General features: G+C 26.5%; 1 protein-coding gene across 1 annotated transcript in view; it reads left to right on the top strand.

Moving 5' to 3' along the window:
- The window catches only part of LOC142329347 (uncharacterized), a 206,642-nt gene extending 197,081 nt beyond the window's left edge, over positions 1 to 9,561 (top strand). The window contains exon 8 of the mRNA XM_075373843.1: positions 2,918 to 9,561. Coding sequence (XP_075229958.1) covers positions 2,918 to 4,600 — 1,683 coding nt within the window. The 3' untranslated portion in view covers positions 4,601 to 9,561. The remainder of the gene's footprint in view (positions 1 to 2,917) is intronic.
- The last annotated feature ends 6,999 nt before the right edge of the window (positions 9,562 to 16,560 follow it).

Genomic DNA, 16,560 nt, shown 5'->3' with positions numbered 1-16,560 from the left:
TATCAGCAGCGTTCAGTATTAATGGTTTCACCAGGTTTTAGCAGCTCATAATAGATCACACCTTTCTGATCCCACCAAACACAGAACATTGTCTTCTTTCCATAGTGATTTGGCCTTGAAGTTGTTGTTGATGGTTCACCTAGAGTTACCCATGATCTTTTACGCTTAGGAATCTCGAAATATATCCACTCTTCATCACCTGTCACAATTCGATGAAGAAATGATTTTCTTTTGTACCTGGTGAGCAGCATTTTGCAAGTGGTTTTTCGGTTTTCTTGTTGTCTTTCATTTAGTTCATGTGGAACCAATTTTCCCATCTTCTGGATTTTTCCCATGACTTTCAAATATATGGAGATGGCTTCTTGTGTTACATTTAATTGATCCATGAGTTATTGTTGCATTTGAGCGTTTGTTTGTAAATGAGTAAAAATGTTTATGAAGAAAAAGCAAGTGTCACTGACGTTGAGAGATCAGGGCAGATATTAACAAAATGATGAAAAATTACAAAAGTTTATGCTGAAGTGTTACTGAAATGTAATGTTGCCAGAATATGTGAAAATTGTTGAGGTACAATTTGAAATATAACAGCTGAGTGAAATTTTCAGAGAAATAGTCTTGAATTCTGTTGATTTGAAATAAAGATTAATAGTTTATTAATCTTTAAACTGAAGGAAAGTATATGGTAAGTGTGTTAGAATGCTGATAATTAAGCAAAAGCAAAGCTCCAGTATTTTTAATTCTAAAATGTTTTAAAACATGACCACTGTTTGAAGTGGGTACATTTTAATGTTTTATCATGATTAATGTGGTTACATATTGCATGCGGTACAATTATGCCAAGCTATATGGTTTCAGGTTTGTATAAACAAAATATGTATGTTACAGCTAACCATTCACTGAAGTATGGTTATGGAAAATAATTTTTTATTATTCATAGTTATTACTATAGCCATGGAATAACTACTGAATTTACTTTAGATATATAGTAATCGTAAAAAAAAACCAGTAATTTCTAGTAGGAGAGGTTTAATGCAATTACATACCAAAATGTAGGTCATATTTATTTTCCAAACAGATTCTTTTGAAAGGATTGCAGTTTGAGACAATTGAAAATATTACAGAAAAGTCACCTCCATGCATTTCAAGGATGCCTAAATACGAGTATTAAAAAAAAAAATTAAAAGTTAAGTTTTCAAGTAAAAGTCATGTTTGAAAATTTTTTTCTTATATTGTGTACACTATGGAGACAAAGTTTTGGGGATAATTAAATATCAAACTAAAAAGGCAGTTAGTTACCTATGTAATCGTTAGTGCCTTTTTTCTATAAGTCCATGGTGCAGGTGACTTTCTTTGGTGATTTAACATATGATGGAAAAGTGCATGGTGTTGTTAAATGGGAATCATACTTTAAAGCATGATATTTTTTTTTATACATCATATTTTAAAAATACTAAATGAGTAAACCTTATTTTCTTGTCAAACATAATAAGTATGAGGCTGTGATAAAAAAGTAATTTTAATTTTTATCTAAAAAAATTTACTTAATTCTTCTGTACCGACATTGTTCCCTAAAAGTAGTTACCCAGAGTTGTGACAATCATACAAGTGTTTCTTCCAGTTTCTTTCCAGTTCAAAACAATTGTGGAAGATATTTTTTAGTATAGCCTTAAGTTCACTTAGTGATATTTTCTTTATTTCATTTATTCTTGCAAATCATTATCCTTTTAATATTATCTTAATGGAAACAAGGAAAAGTTGCTGGGTGCCATATCTGGAGAATATGAAGGCTATGGCATTAGTATGGTGTTATTTTTGACTACATAATCATGAATTAATAGTGAAGTGCAAGCTGGAGGTTCAGTTTCATGTAGATGGTGTAAAACTGCTTCATTGTCTGTACAACTTCTTGTAAGAATTTGTAGTGGATTATAATATCATTGTTATTGAAAAAACAGTAAAGAGAACCTTAATGCTCTATTAAACTCTTCTTTTTTTTTGTTTTTGATTCTTTAGGAAACTTCAATCAGAGTAACTGAACCTTTATCAATACTGTAAATCCATGTTCATCCATGTAAATCCAAACCTGCTATGACATGTTTGAGTAATTCTGAATCATCAACAATGTCAGCTGGCAGTTGTTCTGTTATGTTAGTTGTAAGAGATTCCCACCTTTGCAGGAGCTTCTTTAATAATGTTTCAACAAATAGCAATGTTATTTATTTTGTCAATATTTTCATCCGTTATTGATGTATTACATTGCCCAACCCTTTTTTCCATCTTCAAAATCTTCATGGCCTTCTTGAAACCATTTGTTGTACAGTTATAAACTCTTGATGTCAACATGACATCCTTGTCAAAGCCCTTCTTAATATCTTCCTTGCACTTCATTCTACTTTTAATGCAAAATGTAATGCAAATCTTTGATGTTCTTTCATTTTCAAATAAATCACCACTTGTAATAAAATACAGCCTATTTACTCAGCTGCCAAATTTTAACTATGTGTTTAATATGGTTGAACCTATTGATATATATTATAGACAGCGGTCATTGTTTGGAAAAAATACAAACTTAGTCGAAAATACATTTACGCAGAATTAAAAACTTATTAATTTTTGTTCTACCTCACATGTTAAGAATTCAAAATAATAAGAAGAGAAGACTGGAGTAAACTTGTGTGTGGTCTCTGGTGTTTCTTATGTATTACACACATAATATAAATCTAATTATTTTACTTATTTATAGTAAGAAACAACTATTCTTTGAAAAAAAAGTAATGCCCTAAAAATCTCTTTTGGTCAATACAATCACTTTTATGGTTCCAGTATTAAAATCAAAACATAACTCTATTTGAGATTATGACTGTTCCTATTTTATTGTAATTTAAAATTAGATTCAATTACATTTTTTTGTTCTTAGGTAACTGATGAAGGTTCAGAGTCAAGTTGTGAAGAAGTTATTGGCTGTGATGCAGGAGTTTGCAGTCAGTCAGGAGCAAGCAGTGATGCTGGCCAGGGATCCAGCTGTTCTAAAACAAATTCTGATTCGGGAATTAATACAGAACCAACCCCAGATAGTGGTTCCAATACACCTCCACTTATGCCTCCTGTAGATTTATCAAGTGCTCAAAATTTTGAAAAATCTGAACCGGTTGAAGACTGCATACAACCACCATCTGATTTAGAAAATGAAGCCGAACTTGAACCAATTTCCAGTAGTGTTTCTACTCCTGAAGCGCTCAAACATACTCTTGAATCTCTTCCTTCCGAGGATGGTGAGACACTGCAGGAGTTAAGTTGCAGCTCTGAATTAAATGAATCCAAACTAACTTCCTGTAGTTCTGAATTAATTTCCTGTAATTCAGAACATAGCAATGCCAAACCTATACCTTGTTCAACTTTAGAAAGTAATGAAAATGATATTAAATGTGAACTAAAACAAAGCAAGACTGAACTCGACTCGTGCGATTCAAAAACGAGTGAGAATCCAGTTGATTTGTGTATTTCTGAACAAATAGAGCCTGAATCGATATCTTGTTGTTCACAATTTAGCGACTCCTTATCAGTTGTAAACGATGTTCCTTCAAATGAAGAAAATGATGAAAATCATGAATCTGTTGATGAAAAGACATCATCATTTAACGAAATTTCTAGTGACATTAACTATACAAATGGCGATTTAGAGAATGAAAGTGTGGAGCTAGAAGAAGTGGAAGACCAAAAAGAAAATGAAAATGAAAATGAAGGTAATAAGGAAATTAAAGAGGAAATCGTAGAAATTGTTGAGGAAGCAAAAGAAAGAGAAATAAAGTTTGATTTACAAGGAATAGAGAATGAAGATAAAGAACTAGAGGTTATCGATAATGAATTATTGTTTAATGAAGATAGTTTAAAAGGAGCGATTGAAAACGAGGAATTAAATTCTAATAAAGCATTATTAGATGAAATTTCAGAAGATATAAATGAAGAAATCAAGTTACCTGAAGTTACTATGCCGATCACTAATACTCTATCACACAATCTTAATCAGTTTTCTTCATGTCATGAAGTACATGTTCCTATACCACCTCCAAGAAGAAGGCGCTCACTTTATAGAGCGGCTGAAAAAGTGGCAAAGAAAGTTGTAGATGAGGTGATAAATGAAGGAATTAAGGAAGCCACATGTGTAAAATGTCAACACTCTTTACCGATCACGGAAGCAGTTACTCGTTGGCTTCAAAGCCAAGGACCCGCTGTTCTTTCTCCTGCTGATTCGGATGATGATAAAGACGAAGGTATAGAAGAAGGTGAAGGCTCAACGAACCAAAAAAACGTAGAAGGCAACCCTTTCCTTGCGCCATATCTTAGTGGTTCAAGGAAAAGGGTTGCCGATTCAGATGATTGTGGGAGTTTAGTATCAAGTGCGGGAGAATGGGACATGTATGATCATGAAAGTCATACCCGAGCAATATGCGATCCGGCTACGTCTGTCGACAAATACTACCGCCTTGGTACTGAGGATCTCGACGATAAAATGGCCTCCTCTCCTTCAGTGATCAAGACTGCTGTTCACATTCGCCGTGCTGGGCCATTCCCATGCGGTGTGTGTTGCATCATCCAATAAACCAAACTGTACAAACTGATAGAAGTTTGCCCCTTTATACACAGAGTTCCAGTCAATGAAGTTATGTTTTAGTGTAATCTACGATGAGACTCTTTAATATGTTATTATATATTGTTAAAAAGTATTTTTAAGATTATTTAAGTACATTTGTCGGTTGTGTTTTATATTTTTAATAAGCTTAAAAGTTTAAAACAAATAGAATACGATGGATCGATATGAAGGTCTGAGAAGAAGAACAGTAAAAGCTTTGACTGAGAAGACTGAACCATTGTGCCAATTTAAGTTCAGAATCAAATTTTCTGCATTTTGTTGTTGATTTTCTATCTAACTGTCTATTTCAGCACAACATCCTAATTTATAAATGCAGTCACCAGGTCAAAGTCTAAGTCAAATATATTGATGGACTCTGTGGACAAGGGCGCATGTGAAATTGGAATTATGTATGCTTGCAATTATATTGTATGTATGCAAATGTTTTCTTGTTATACTGTATCTGTTTTTATTATTAATTACTATTATTATTTTTGATTTGTTTTGTTCGTGTTGTTACTGTTAATTGTTTGTAAAAAAAAATCTTAATTTCAGTTTTTTTTTGAGCTCATCACAAGTATTATTGATAAGATATTTTGTTTTGAGGATTTAAAAAATATATTGTTCAAGAGTTAAAAGACTGTTTAAACGATTTTTCTTGCAGCTCTTCAAAGATTCTTGTGTGAAAAATTTAAATTCGTATGGAGTCTTCCGAGATAACAATAATGTAAAAAATTATATTTTATTTACTTAATACATTTATTTTTCCGTCTGTTTAATTTAATTACTCGTAGCATTAAATGAACTTCTTCATTATCCATTGAATATTCATTGTAAATATTTGTAATAAAAATAAATATTACAAATTTATATTATTGAAATTATAACAGGTTAAGAATTGATTAAAAATATTGTGTAAAACTAAAATCTGTATGTTGGAATAAAAGTATTTATTGATGTGTTATTTAGGATCACACTTAAATATTATGCTCTTTTATAAAATAAGGATGTAATGATCCCATAATTTTATTTTTATTTATTTATTGTTCCAATTATTTTTTACATTCTTTTTGGCAGATCTGATATTTTAAATCGTAATGCTAACATAATTAACATAAGCTGCATAATTAATGAGAAATATTTATACTCTTTTAATTGCTCAACAATATCTTTAATGATTAAACACTATATTAATTATGATTTTAAAAGTATTATCATGCTTTGGTTTATTTCTGTGTGGTAATGTTTAACATCCTAGTTTTTTTAAAATTCTGAATCCTACTTGTAATATCGCTACCTACCTGTAAAATTTTTTGATATTGCAGAGAAGAAAACGTTATTTTATTTATTGTTTTAAGTAATAAACATTAAAATTGAATTTATTTCTTTGATATTTTGTTCATTAATAAATAGTTAAATTATTAGAAATAATGTGTGATTTTTTTTTTTTTTATATTTTCTCCATACAAAAGTTTTATTTTTTGTCAATTTTTTTAACTGCTCATATAAATTTGAATTTATTTTCTTAACAAAACACAAAATCATAATTTGTTGATACTGTATTGTTTGTTAGTCTGAAAGTTATAGAAAATTATATGGCGATTGTGTTTTTCTTGGTACAGTACTTCGTAATACTAATTATTGGTGTTAATATAATTAATTCTTTTTTTTTATTACAAAAAAAAATCATAAATTTGTTCAATTGTGTTTGTAAAATTGTAGAAAATTTTTCATAAAAGATATTTAACTCTTTGCCCTATAAATATTTTTCTGTTATGTAATTATGCATCTTAAAATTTTTATTTCAAAAGTCAGTAGTAATCAGATAAATGAACATCGATCAAAAATTTTTGTGATTTTATTTTTAATTTTTAAAAGTAGATAACATTAAATTTTTTATTAGTAAAGTTATTAAAAAATAAAAGTTAATTATAACTAAAAAATTTAGTCTTGTTTTATTTGTAATTCTGTTTTGTTGTTAGTTTTGTTTTCGGAAATGTAATGAAGAAACATAGTTTGTTATTATTGCTTATTTTGTTAAAATAAATTACTATATTATATGACATATTCTATATTTTTATTCGTCAAATATTTAATTTCTACCGTTTAAAAAACAAAATTGATCAAATTTATTCATTTAATACCTTAAAAGTAATTAAGATTTTGACTTAATTAAAAGAAAAATATAGTATTCTTAATGTAATAAAATTTGAATAGACTTCAATTTGAAACAGCAGATAAGTTACACGTGTTATTTATTTAAATTTGTATTTATTTAATTTTTTGCTGAAGGGATATAAATTATTTTTTCCTTTTAAATAAATATTTGAGTTTCACTGTTACCTTATTTTAATCCAATTTTTAATTTTTTTTCAATTAAAAGATAAATTAATTAAATGGTTGTGGTGGTTATTTTAAAAGAATTTATGTTGATATTTGTGATAAAATGACAAATAAATAAATTATGGAAGAAGTGTATATAAAACATATTTGTCTTTCCAAAACATATAAATTATGAATTACAATTTTTAAGTGTGTAAAAATTTTGTTTCTTTTTTTTTGATAATTGAATAGAAAATATTTATTTTGTAGAATTCTTTGATAAGCTGCGACTGAAATAAGGAAAAAAGAATAATGAATATTGTCATCTTTATAATTTTTATTTTTAAATAATATACGGGAAGTTTTTTCATAAGTTATGTTCTTATTTTATATTATATTATAATTAAAAATGAAACATATTTATTATACACAAAGGGCCTAATAAACAAGTAATAAATAAGAATAAATATTTTGGCTCGCTAAAAATAACAATACTTATTCTTTTTGTAGTTGTTAAGATTAATAGCTGAAAAAAGTAAAAAAAAAACAAAAAAAAACATTACAATACCTTTGTTTAGTTCACTTTTTTGTATCGTAACAGTGTCAGTATAAAATAATGTTGTTTCATTTTTATTCCAAGCATTTATTTATTTTTATTTTTTTGTGTTTTATTTACCGTAATATATTTATTATTATTATTGAATATATTATCGGTATTATTATTTTTATTATTATCATTATAATAATAGTAGATTTTCAATAAAGTTAAGTAACATAAAAGTAGTGAGGCTAATGGATTGAATTATTCATAAATAGTATTTGTACGCATTGTCTGATTAGCATCTGGTTAATTTGTAGTGCAGCCAGTGTTATGCACTACACAGTATAATATATAATTACTGTAGAAAACTATTAAGTTATATCTATTGTTATTGATCATATGATAGTTTATTCATTACTATAATGTAGGTTTTTATGCTAAATTTAGATAAAATTATATTATACATAAAGATAATTATTTACTGAAAAAATTGACAAAAAAACAAATGTATTTATTCTGCACTGCCAGTAAATTTAGTTTATGATTAATTTTATTTTTCAATTACAGTAATTCATTAAAATTTATGATTTAAAAAAACAATTGTAGGTCTTTTAATTCAGTATGAAAGGCTGAAAAACTGACCAAAAGTAAAAAAAATAACATTAATATTTTTTTTCATTTTGATCTTACCTTAATATTTTTTGAATCTACAATTTATTAGATTTCCTTTTAAGTCTGTAGTAATTATTTTTCTTTTTTTCATGACGTTAAAATTATATTATTTATAAAATAAACTACAACAAAATTCTTTATAAAAAGAATTACATTTTTTTTCTTGAAACTTCATTTTGGTAAAAAAGGAAGCAAACTTTTTTTTTATAGAATAGTATTTTTTTAATTTTCTGCGGTATATTTTTACCATATGACAAAAAAGAAACTTGAAACTTTATTACTGAATAATTTGTTTCCATCTGCCAGGAAGAAATGCGTAATGAAAGCCCCATTGAACTGTTTATGATTAAGTAGATACAAAAAATGATCATGTGGAATATGCAAATGCAAGTTAAATTTTTTTACATTGAATTCATAAATATTGTTGATAAAAATATAGTAATCATTATTGTTATTATTATTTAATAATTTGGCATAACACTGGTGTTTTAATAATAATAATAATAATAATAATAATAAAATAAAAATAATAATAAAATAAAAATAATAATAACAATATAAATTAAAAGGCTATTATATATTGATAGTGTTATTTATATGGACTCAATATGTATGTTACCTAGAGTTTAATAATAGCATTTTTTTCATAGTTGTATAATGAGTATGAAAAATTAAAATAGAATAAAAAAATTATACAGATTTATAATTACATGTAATAAATTAATATAAGTGCAATAATATTAAAAAAAGTGTGGTATTACTTGTTTTTTTATTTCTTTTAAAAATTATAAATTTGTTTCATGTTGCCAAAGACTCACTTTATTATTATTATTATTATTATTATTATTATTGTTGTTGTTTATATTATCATAAAAGAAATAAATGGTTGGTTTTGGTTAGTTTTGCTATAAATATGTGTGTGTAGGTTTTTGTTTCTGGTAATTGCTTTTTTTGCATTATTTGATAAATCTTACTATTAAAAATTTCAAATTTTTTCTTTTTTATTAAAAATATTCATTGTTTGGTGTTTTTTTTTTAATAAAGGAATAATTCAGTTTGCTATTAATATGATTATGCCAATTTTTTTTTTTTTTTTCATTGTCGGTGAAGGTTGTTCTTTTTTTTTAATTATTTATAAATGTTTTATTTTATGAAAATTGAAACTAATATAAATTATATTCTAATGTAAAAATTAAAAATATATATTAAATATATCCTTAAAAAACTTTTTATGTTTGTTCTTTTTTTTAATTTATTAAATCGTGTTGGGATAGAATGTTGTTAATATATATATATTTTTTTTTCAATGATTTTTTTTTAATAATAATTTTGATGTTTGAATTAAGTCAAACAACTATTTAAATTTATTAATTAAAAAAAATATATTTAAAACTTATTTTTACTGTATTATTATTTTTATTATTATTAATATGGATTAATTAATTAGTTGAAAATGTGTTCTTCAGTACGTATGTGTATAAGAATAAGTTAAGTTGTATAAAATAAATACAATTCCCATTTTAAGTGAACAGTTAAAGTGCTTTTCCGCTTTATATAAGTATCATAATTAAGTAAATATCGTTATATTAAGTAAGTGGCGAATGGAGAGTAATTAATGAATAATAATAATATTATATGTTATGTCTCCATAATAGTATAATGTGCTATATGCATTTTGTTGGAGTATGTTTTTTACACTGTTTCAGCTATTTAATGTGCCTTAGGTATGTCTCAACTTATCATGGTTATTTTTTTAATTAAAGAAAAGGAATAAAAAACTTATTTCACAGGGGGTTAGGTTCTATAAATAATTTATCTTCATATGAATCGTCCCATGGCATAATAATACATATTTATTTACATGAAATACTTTTATTACAGTTTGAGTAAATTATTAGTGTAATTCTTATCAATTTGCAATAGAATACTTAAGATATTATTTGATGCTCAGCATTTGATTAGTATTTGCTAATGAATGTCTTGTCATTGAAATGGAAAGACTGGTTATTTTGACATACATGGATTGATTGATAGCATCTGATATTGGACTATAATTGTAATGGGTTACTAGAAATTTTTTAATGCAGTATGCAAGAACCATCATGAGTTTTAGATGACTATAACAGATGTTTTAAACAAAATTTTAAGTCGATACTTTAGATAGATTATTGGTTAAAATTTTACTTTTAACCAAACCTGTTTATAATTTACATACATTCATTAAAAATTTTATTCAGCATAGTCATCAGGCCTGATTTTGAAAATTACTTAAAACATAAGATATAGAATGCAATTTAAGTAAGTAAAACGTTTGGTAAAATATTAATGAAAATAGTGACTTTTTAAACATTCTTTAACTTTTTCTAAAATTTGAAACTAATTTATAACATAAAACAGAACTACTTTTCCAGTAGCAGAAAGCAATACTATAGTGATAAAAAACTAGCAAAAATGTATCATTTTATTTTTTTACTGTATTTTGCTATATTTTTGTTGTTGTGCATCCAGTAGTTAACTAGTAAAGTGAAGTTAGATAATTTACAACCGAGTCAACTAGAAATATAAAATAATTATATGACCTATGGAGAGTAAGTCAGTTGATCATTTTAATCAACTGACTTCCGCCACTCTTCCTAAATTAATTGTCTTAACTAGAAATCAAAAATCAAGCGTTAGATATTATGAGTATTGTAACTGAGAATTCTACAAAATTATTATTGTCGAAACTGTCAGTTGCTTGTCATAACCTTTTTTTTCATTCACATTCTACCTTGATGGTTCATTAAAGAGGGTGTTTAAATTAATTTAAACACCCATTTTTTATTTAATTTTAAATCTTGAGTTATGTTTTTTTTTTTATATCAAGTTAAGAATCCTTTCCATAACTTCCAAAAGGTAAAAAATTATGTATAATATGACTTCTTTTTCTAAATTTTTTCATAGTTTTGAGAATTTCATAAAATGGTAACTGCTGTATGATGTATTTCAGGTATATATTTACCATTTTAAAAATGATGAAAAATTGATGTGTATGTGTTTGCACACGCGTGTGTTGTTGATATGATTATTAAATAAAATAAAGAAAGCTGAAAGAGAAGTAAAATAATATTTTACCTTCATTAAAAATTAAAATATTTTATTAATAAACAGTTCATAGTGTCTGTTAATTGCTGACAGTTTTTTTAGTATATTTTAGTTAGTCATTGGGTTACCACCATATAATTTAATTACAAGATGCTCTAAAATTGTAAGATATATATGAATTTTATTAAGAATTTTTATTAGTAACAGATTATATAACATAGTGTTTAATTATGATTAATAGTTTTCATATTTTTTTTTTAATTTTCAGAAATGTAATGGTTATAATACCCTTTGTGCAGTGAGCACTGATTCACCACTTTTATTACTGTTACTTCAGAAAATAATCATGGTTTTCTTTTTTTTTATTAACCATACAAAGCAGGCTGTTAAATTTAATTTAAATTAGGCACTGTGTGTGAAATATATTTTAATTGCTTAATAGTAAAGAACCGTGGTTAATTAGAAATAAAATTCATAATTAAGTATCATATTGGTTATTAAAAATTTTACATATATTAATAATTTATTTACCTACTTTCCACATTTTTATTGATGATAGATTTTTAAGTATGACAACACTACTCTGCTTAATTTTAAAACGTATGATATGATGTTAAAAGCTGAAACTTTTAAAATAAGTAAATCTTAAATGTGAAAATAGTTAAGTTATAATATTTTTATATTAATATTTTAGATCATGGTTATACTATATATACTGTCAAGGAAAATCTGATGCATTAACTCTGTTACTATTGATTGAGTTTTTCAGTTATTTTTTTAGATTAGTTTTTCTAACGGTTTACAATATCTGTTCCGAGTATAAATTATTAGTACTTATTAATAATTAACAGGAACTGCTCTTAATTTTAATGATTTATATAAATAAAAGAAACTTATCCTTGAGTAATACAGACTGGTAGAGGAAGGAGTTACACTAAACGTTTAAATTTTGAATGATATAATATTAATTCTTTCAAATTCTAAAATGTCATGGGCCATCAGTGGAGAAAACCCTTTTTCTTTTCTTTTTTTCAAACTAATTTGGTTAAAACATATAAGTTTTAAAAGTTAAAAAATTATACCAATTGAAGCAAGTGAAATACTGTATTTCACTTATTGACAAAATATTTGATCGTTAATGTGGTTAATTTGTAAGGTACGTCGGTAAAAGTTTATATTCTAAATCGTATTGAGTTACCTTGGTTGTAAAATTTTATTAATTTGTTGCTACCGTTTCTATACCTATATTTTTGATACTATGTACTGCAGGACAATTATTTAATTATTGTTATAAAATAATGTTAATGAAAAAGCTTGTTAATTATTAACGTTAAAATAATCATATTTTTTATGTGTGAATTGATTATACCGCACTTTGTAAAATTTTTAATTATTTTTATATGCCGAGTACAAAGTTTTTCTTTGCATTTCAAAGTGTAAATATATCTACATTTTGTTCTAATGTTATCATCAAATTGTCTATGAAAAGTTTGATGTTATATTTTATTAGTTATTTATTAATATAATTATACAAAAGTAAAAAAATATTTGAAATATTTGTGATCATTCTACCGTATTCATAAATATTGTTAATGTAATAATGAAACACTATTAAATTATTATTGTTATATTATCGGATATCAGTTTATTTTCTTTGATAATATCAACTAGATTATTTTGTACCATTGAATAATATTTAAAATGTATTTTAATTTTTAAGAAAAGTACAATAAAAATGTTAAGTATAATTTGAGAATATCCTCTGTCCTATTTAATTTAAATTTGGGACCATTATGGTAAAAAGAACTTAAACCCTGAATTGTGAATATTAAGGCACTTTATCATTAATTAACTTGTTATTTTCAGATATAATTTTTGTTATATTCCGAGAAATTATTACTGCTTTTTTTATTCAGTCTCTAAGTAAAAAAGAAAAATGTTACATTATAGTACTTTTTTTTTTATTTATAATTAATGTGTAATTATAATGATAAATAATCATGGTTTAATATTATTGTAATATGTTAAAAAAAAAATTACAACCTGTGATTGTTATCAAATGTTTTTTGTTTAATCAATCCTTTGTTCAGTACACTTGAGTTATTTATTATTCATTTTTCATACAATATACAAACAATGTAATTTTATGATGAATGACTGAAATGTAATTCACAGTCGCTCATTACTTGCAAATGAAAAGAAATAGTCAAATGAAACAAATACAGCATAAAAGTTCATTTTATTCGCTACAAAAACTTAAATTTATCTTTCCACAGTCATCATTTACAGCTACACATTTCTCCTGCCTGAACAACTTTTCTTATTTCGTCTGTGAAGAATGCCTGGTGGTCTTTCCTTGACCTATGACCTCATTGCATCCTTCAGTTCCATGGTGAAACACATACCCTTTTAATTTCAGAACTAAAAAATATTGCAGAGTGATAAATCTGGTAAGTATGTGGAATAGATCTAAATTTCCACTCTACAAAAACTTTGCTGGTTGCATGCAATATTAGTGAATCAGTTTAAAAATGGCCCGTACAGGTCGGATAGAATTTATTGTTTATTTGTCTCATTCATTCGTAATTGTGAATTAAAAATTTAATGTGTATCATTAAATACTAATTTCTCTTTCACAATAATGAGAGAAATTATTTAAGTGTAACATTAAAATAAAAAGCTATGCAAAACATTTATTGAAATAATTTGAAAACAAGATTACACATAAACCATTTACAAAAAATTTACTTAACAGTTATTCTTGTTATAATTGTTGAGATAAGAATAATTATGGTACACTTTGCAACAAAAAATTGTCAATTTTTTCACTTCTGACTTTACATACTTCAACCCAGTAGCCCTTCCTTTGCTGAAAGTATTCCTGAAAGTCCTTTTTTAGTAAAGCTACAGTTGTATTCACACTTTCTTATCTATACCCTCTTCTGTTTTGATAGAGCCCCTTTTGGGTTCAACCAAACAACCAAAAATTATGCAGGGTCATGTATAGAGAGTATAGTATAGTTTAGTAAACCTGGTAAATCCAGTATTCTGCCAAGAAATCCTGCATCATATGTGAAAATCAGACAGTGGAACTGGCATGATGCATTTGCCAATCCATTTGACTTCTACACGTGACCCACCTCTTACACTGAAATACATCTGAAAATTTATTAATAAAACAGCATTCTGTTTGATAACAATATTGACAGCTGTCCATTTTGATACAAAACAGCCGTGACTGTTTTGATATCCACATTCTTCTTGTTGAAAGCCTACTGGTCACTGTCTGTTGAAGTTTGGCCATTTTTAAATTAGTTATGCATTTTAATAATTTGTATATCCCTCATAATGTCATTGCCAAAAGCTTTCAGAACCGTACAAATTGTTTTGATTCTCCACCAGATTTTTTACAAAGCTTGATGCAGTAGTGTTGTTCAGTGCATTTTAATGATGCACAAAAGTAAAAGTGAGATAAACAACTGTTACATAAGTTCTTGAATTCAGCTTAACTGAGATCAATTAAACAATTATGCCTTAACTCACAGCTGTACGAGAAGTGGCTATAAAATAACAAGACTAATGCTGTAAAATATTTTAAGTTATACATATTTAGTTATTTATCCCCTTCAATATACACCCCTCCTCTATCCGTACAACACTCAATGTGTATTTCCCATTGTTTGAAACAGTGCTGGAAGTCTTCTTCTGTGAGCTCGGTACTTACGTATTAACACCACCGCAGCTACAGCTTTATTTAAAAACAAAGTAGTCAATCGGATTTTGGTGGAAAATGAACAGTCTCTTTATTAATTTTAATAAATGGTTATTTATATTTATTTATTTTACAAATATAATTTAACCAAACTTAACCTACGCTCGCTTCGCTCGCTAACCTTGACTAATTAATACCGTAATTTTTTGAGTATTTTTTAATAAATTTATTGCAATTATTTATTATTTAAATAATCAAAACACTCCTGTTAATTAGTCAAGGTTAGCGAGCGTAGGTTAAGTTTGGTTAAATTATATTTATAAAATAAATAAATATAAATAACCATTTATTAAAATTAATAAAGAGATTGATTTTGAATCTATGTTAAACTCTATATTGGCCCATTTTCCACCGAAATGCGATTGACTACTTTATTTTTAAATAAAGCTGTAGCTGCGGTGGCGTAATTTTCTCAATTGAGCTATTTTAGCTCTCTGTGAAGTTAGGGCCTTCGAATGTGTGGATTGACGCTTAGTTTCTGGGCCATAAGTGAAAAATCAAGATTCAGCACATGTTACCACTCTTGTGAAGAAGTTTGGGTCTTTTTCAATGGCATTCAGTGTCAGAACAAACATTTTCACTAGCTTAATTTTGTTCGATTGTGAGAATTTTAGGCACCATTTTCACACACACTTTTTGCATGTTACAATTGCTTTATCAATTTCTACAGTTTCAGCTCATACAAATAGTTAACCGACAGTCAGATCAGATCAGATTACCAATTTTTTCAATTTTTTTTTCCGTTTTTGATGTGGAAAGGCAACCTGGGGTGAACATCATCTTTAGCATTTTCTCGGCCATCTTGGAAACGCTTAAACCTCTCAAAAACCCATGCACATGATAAACATTCATTGCCATATACTTTTTCTTAATAAAAGATAAGTTTCAGTAGCGGTTTTACAAAGTTTCATATGAAATTTCATGACAGTTCTTTGCTCTAATAAAACAATCATTTTTTTGACAAAACAAAAAAATAGATGTTATCCAAATGAAGATCACGGCCAAATTAAAATGTCTGCAGAAATTGGAGTGGCAACAATTGAAAGAGAAGGTTTACATTACACAGCTGTCGGTTGCACGAATTTGGCGTGTGTGCAGTAATTTGCAGCAGCATTAGTCTTTTTATTTAACAGCACAGTCTTTTTATTTGTATGTCGGACCAAAATTGATATCTAAATTTTTTCTCTATCTAACTTTTCTAAAAGAGTTATAATCATCAGTGTGACAAAAAGGGTTTGAAATTGGTCATATGTAACAATAGGGATTAATACTCTATCCTAAGACTTAATTTTCTTCTTTAGAATGAAAAGAATTTCATACTTAGATGAACACCCAAATATAAATTTTATGTAAGTAGATTTGAAGCAGTGGAGGAGAATGGTATTCTTATTGCATAATTTGAGATACACTTAACCAATTTATATAAAAAAATGATAACTCAAGATAATTTGTTTCATAAAAAAAATCTGTTCTTACTTCCTTCTTATTTATTATTAAAATACTGATGAAACTATTTTACTTTATTAGTATTGGAAAGAA

Source organism: Lycorma delicatula, chromosome 8 (assembly GCF_047948215.1).
Source record: "Lycorma delicatula isolate Av1 chromosome 8, ASM4794821v1, whole genome shotgun sequence".
Taxonomy (NCBI): Eukaryota; Metazoa; Arthropoda; class Insecta; order Hemiptera; family Fulgoridae; genus Lycorma; species Lycorma delicatula.
The sequence above is the reverse complement of the archived record's forward strand: the minus strand, read 5'-3'. Positions and strand labels throughout refer to the sequence as shown.